The following is a 6,000-nucleotide window of genomic DNA, read 5'->3' on the forward strand; positions in this document are numbered from 1 at the left end:
CTTAATGCAGCGCTATGTACACATATTTTAGTCTGTATTTATTTAGAATCGTTACTTCACCTCCGATTTTAATGAAATTAGGCTCATTCGATGCATTTTTATTCAAAACAAAAGTCTGCTTTGTTCTTGCGTGCGAAAAGTTGTAAATTCCTAAACGATGCAAGGAAGACGATTTGAATATTAATAAACAAACGTAAATATATCGCTGTAGAAGCAAGTTAGTAAAAGACCTATGCATATGTAGCCATAAAGCATGAAAATGTGAGCAGCACATACTTTCATCGCATATTTCGCAGATTTCCTACTCTCAATAGTCATCAACTTCAACGTTTAATATCTCGGTTCGTGGGACTAGATACAACATTTTATTGCTAGATTCTTTCGTTTCATGCAAAAACGTGCTGAATGAGCATAATTTCACTAAAATTGAAGGTGAAGGATATCTTCTAAATAATTACCAATTCTCGCACTATTTGTACAAGGTTTTCTGATTGAACTAAGCTGTGGTCAAAGTCTCGCTACAAATGCTTTGAAGCATTTGATGGACCAATTAGAAGAAAGAATTTTACAAACTGAGCAATAAAAAAATACTTCGAAGCATCTGTAGCATCAAATGGACCGTAATCTTAGCTTGTACTGCTTGCACTGACTCCAGACCTAGTGCAGCCAGTACAGTGAACTCATGCACTTGAGTTCTGTTGCAATGAAACAAAAAACATCGTCGTTGACGCCATTTTAGGAACAGAAAATGTTTCATAACGTTTTTGATTGACAGAGCTGATGCGCACTCAGTGCACTTTAAAGCCGTTATACACAAATCGACATAAAGATGTATGTTTAATAAAAATATAGAAGCGAATTAAACCACGAAATCCTTAATACATTTTATTGTAATATTTGATAAAATACACTAGTATTTTATTAATTGAGATTTCTCATTTTTACAGTCAGATAGTTTAATGTAGAACACTTTAATGTGCACTGAGTGCGCATTAATACAGCCTGTGTAAAAAACGCTATTAGTGTACATTTTTTGAACTAGTGCAACCAGTGCAGAAACAGAAAAAACCTCTATGCTATTCTTCCACCATGGCCAATATGATGATAACATTCTAATTTAGCTAGCAATCTAGCAGGAAAACAGGCATCATGTGCCGACAAACTTTATATCCATTGTAAAATTCTTGATTATTTTTAATTTATTCTTGAAAATGGAAAGAGATAAGAAATAAGTTGAACCTCGATTAAAAATAAACCGGCGAATTACAGAACGTGCCTTTCCTTCTTTTTTTTTAATTCTCAGAAAAGATGAAGTTAGTCGAAATTAAAAATAAACTACATTGGTACGAGCATTATTGATATAATGAAAAAATTTCGCGCCAACGCGCCAAGAATTTCTTCGAATTGAGGCGTTGATACAAATAAACATACGTCTTAAAACATAATGATAAATATTTTCTTTAAATGATAAAAATCACAGAGAAAAATATCAGGGCGTCCTTATAATACCGAGATACGAACCTAATTTCTCTTTTCTATTTGATTTTCTGTTTCGAATTTTACAATTTTAATCTCGGTTTAATTTACTCTTTATCGTTTAATTTTTAGAACCAGAAAAAGATAAAATAAAATTAAACCAAAAAGAGATAAAATAAAGTTAAACCAAGATTAAAAATTAATCTATATTAATAGAAATCACGAATGTGTGGATAATTTGATACATTCTAGAATTCAAGGACCAACGAAATCGAGACTCTATATAACAAGATCGAATATGCAACGATGCCGCTATCACCGCCTATGCGCACACAAAAAACGTTAAAAAAAATGGGAAAAATCGCGAAGAAAAGTTTAAAATATACGAGAAGATTTGTTATTTTGTATCAGATATGGTGGGTCGTCAACCTCATGTAACGAGGGCGAGTTCATGAAAAACAAGCGATACGCGCCAAAACTGAATTGCCACTTACATTTTCGTTGGAGAAACTGTTGTTCGATACTAAAGTCACTCAAGCATCTCTTTTCACACAAATTCTCTCTTTCAAAGATTCTGCACGATTCAATCTCTCCGCAACTTCTCAAGAACGCAGTCCACTGAAGGATTCCGACTAACTCTGCACATTCTGAATTCTGAATAACATGCGTGCCTACTGTGGCATGAACTACGCGAAATGAAAAAGATTTCCCTCTGACGGTGAACATTGGACGCGACAAAAGACAACCAATCACCTTCCGTGATGCCCTGATGTCGTTTGCAGCGCAATTGGTTGATTCGTTACCATGGAAGACACGTGACCAGAAGGAAATGCAATATACGGCGATTGTGAGCATCAAATGTTCTTGTTTAATATTTACTAAACAACAAGAATGAAAGGATGCTTAAAGCGTTGTGAACGCCAAAGCGAACACAGCCACGATAGTCCTTCGTCACTCCGTGATTACCAGTAGGAGATATACCAGGCAGAAGCATAATGGAACATACGGTGCTGCACACACTAGTATTGTACGCACTAGTGTTGTGTGTATGTATATATACGTACCTGCACCATGCATATTTGAGAAAGTGAGCGGAAAAATGACGAAACCAATCAGAGAAGAGAATGCTATTCGCTCCACTCTCTTTCGATTGGATCTCTGGTGATCACGTGATAGGGCGATTGTTCTGGAATGTTCCCGAATTTGTGGATTTGGCGCTAATTTTGTTAATGTGTCGTTGCGCGGCGAAATCGGTCGTTATTTGTTTAACGGATGATAAAGAATGTAAAATATGGCGAACGAGCGTAGTGGAAGAAATCCAGGTGTATTTGTTTGAGGTTTCAACTTCCAATTCGTTATCAAGAACTTGTGGGATTGACCTAATCAAGAGAATCGAGTGTCATTTTTAGAAAGAAAAAAATCAAAGAAGAAGCATCCTTTATTTTAAGTGTCTGAAACGATAGATTTATTAGATTTAAAAAATTAATATAATAAGTGATAATTTATAATTAAATGTTTCAAAAACTGGAAATTAAAGATTATTATAAAGATATATAAAATATCATTAGACATAAGCACGATTGCCTTTCAACTTCTACTGGAAATTGACAATCTTGCTGAAAATCTTATATTCTGTTAGAAAATCACTGACTACTTCTGAAATTATTTTCGTGTAGTATTCTCTTTAAACAAAAAAGATCAGATTTGGCTTTTATACTGAAAATTGGATTTGGATTTTTGGGAGGGGAAGTTGACATACATACTAGAAAAAGTTATTAAAGTTTTTAAAATTTAGAGTAGATAGTCGAAGATTTACTTTGGGAGCTTTCCAACAGGAGACACAGGCAATACGAAGTGAGTGTTCAATACAACTATTTTTCAGCTAGGACACAGAACATTATACTGTATTCCATTGTAAGATATGAAATGCAATTCCATTTCATAGTTTATCATCAGAATGCATTGTGATCTTTCATTCTTGATGATTATATTTAGCATATCAACAACAGATTTATGATTTTCATTTAGACTATAATTTTGTCAGAATTGGCGAGTTTTTAGGTTTTTTTGCAAAATAAGTGTATGATTTTGTGCTTTCCAATTATGATACAAGTCACAATCGTACACAGTAACTAAAATACTGTGTCCGATTGTGTCGTTATTTTATATCACTTCACAATATCAAATTTTTACATTTCATTATTATTATTTTTCTAAGAGTAACATTTCGATAAGAGTTTCAAGATTATATTCGGTAATATTTTGATATACATATATGAGATCTTTTCATGACAACGGTAAAGTAAAAAGACTAGGCAATGTTTCAGTTACAATCCAATATTGTCACACAATGTATGATTATCCCGTTGCTAGAACTGAAGCTTGTGTGTGTGTGTGTGTGTGTGTGTGTGTGTGTGTGTGTGTGTGTGTGTGTGTGTATATATATATATATATATATATGACTATTAATTATTTAAAAAAGAAAAAAATTTAGTGTGCTATATAAATATAGCAGTCTTTTTAAATTACAAATAAATACTCCTACTATACAATACTCCTGTCTCTATCACTATTTAATTGTGCCTCCTAGCTGAAAAGCTCTCTTTGTCTGTCAAAGAGTTGAAAATTCGCTCAAAAAGTGAGAGTCTCTAATTGAATATTGGAGATGGCATGTACATAAAATCCAATAATAAAAAATATCAATGTAAAAATATAAATTAAAATATTATGTGTCTACTCTGATAATTGATAATATTATTTTATTTTTGTAACCGATATTAAATGTTCTTTTTAGTGTTAAGAAATCTAATATCTTCTTCAAAATCAATACGAGCCTAAAGTGGATAATACATACTAATACAATTATGAATTTTGAAAATATCCTTTGTCACAAATGAGCCAATTGTTTTATACTTGATTGATATTGTTATTTTATTTTCATTCATTAATTTTATTGTTGATCACATATTTTTTATTGTTAAATAGTTTTTGTTTTTTTCTCTCAAATAGTTATTTATATAAACACATTTTTTTTCTTTATTCCAAATACATAAGAAAAGATACTTTTATTTAATTGCAATTTTTATCCTGTTCTTTTTCGCGCGTTTTAACTACAAGTACAATTTGTTATATCTAAATGCTAGAGAAATAGCGATATTAAATTACGATGTATCATGATTTTATTAAAATATTGAAATGTTATCCTAATGCTGTTTTCACTTTTCATTTGCCATCTTTCGAAATACAAGAATTTTACATATAAAAAAAAATTAACAAATGCGTTATACATATTCGATACAATTGAAGGTCTGGCTAAGAACCAGCCAAGTTTATATTCTCAAATATTACAAAGAAATCTATATGTACAATATATGCGCCATATATTTACAAAATCTTATTCTCGTTTTGCTACTATTTTTAACATGAAAATAATGCTTCCTACAAATGTAATTGCAATATACAATTTCAATTGAAAAAAAATCATTAAATGTTACAATACAAGTCACTAAAGAGAATGAATTTGGTTGATTCTTGTAGCCACACCTACAATTGTTATTAATAAAATTTTATATTGCATGATGTATATCCCATATTAAAAATTTATACGGTATTTATAATTCATTATTTACAAGAGTCACATATAATTAATTAAAATATAATTATTACAATAAACTATAAAGTAATCAAACAACAATGAACTTGCCATAAAAAATTTAACATCTGATCGATCAAGCTATATGCACATTTTGACAAGTTAAATGGATGGCAAGAGGTCCCTTGGACTTGAGCTGACGGTTTCTGGCATGTTTCTGACCGCGTTTCTGAGCACAAGTATGACATGTATGAGTTTACCTCTTCGAGGTAATAATGGCACTTGACACTTGCATATCCTATTATAATGTATAACACTGGAGAAGATGCTTCTAGAACCCGTCAAACGCGACATAAATATAAAATTTGTAGTTCTTTTTAAATTTTTGCATCATCCGAAATTCATCAAAATCATAAAAATTTTTAATTTTATCATAATGCAATTTTTCTCATTCACAAATTCCGATTATACTTATTATGAAATATGACGAAAAATATGATAAAATGCGACTGTAATCTGTATATCACGTGATATGAGAAAAGTATAAATAAATGCAGGTGTCGCCAATTATCTCGCAATCGAGAGAGCGTTATGTCCTATTACAATTTCCTGCTAGATTAAAAACGCGAATATTAAATAGAAATCCTTTATATTTTTTGCATTAAAAATCGTTATCCCAACCGGAAATATCGTCGGGTGGCGGTGGATCGGAATCAGCTGGATAAGCGTCGAAATTCGTAGTGTCTGTAGCGCCTTGAACTCGTGGTAATATCGGGGGTTCCAAAGTTCTCGTTTTTAAACCTTCCCAATTAAAGCCATCGAACCATCTATAATGAATTCATAGGAATATATTGTTCTGGTCTTTGATTTTAAAATGCTAAGAGATAAGAATATATATATATATATATATATATATATATATATATATATAA

At 31.4% G+C, this 6,000-nt stretch overlaps 1 protein-coding gene across 1 annotated transcript in view; it reads right to left on the reverse strand.

Moving 5' to 3' along the window:
• Window positions 1-5,729: 5,729 nt before the first annotated feature.
• LOC105627059 (cGMP-dependent protein kinase, isozyme 2 forms cD4/T1/T3A/T3B) overlaps window positions 5,730-6,000 on the reverse strand; it is a 45,801-nt gene continuing 45,530 nt past the window's right edge. The window contains exon 11 of the mRNA XM_012208338.1: window positions 5,730-5,895. Coding sequence (XP_012063728.1) covers window positions 5,730-5,895 — 166 coding nt within the window. The remainder of the gene's footprint in view (window positions 5,896-6,000) is intronic.

This window comes from Atta cephalotes (genome assembly GCF_000143395.1).
Source record: "Atta cephalotes unplaced genomic scaffold scaffold00008, whole genome shotgun sequence".
In the NCBI taxonomy this organism is placed as follows: Eukaryota; Metazoa; Arthropoda; class Insecta; order Hymenoptera; family Formicidae; genus Atta; species Atta cephalotes.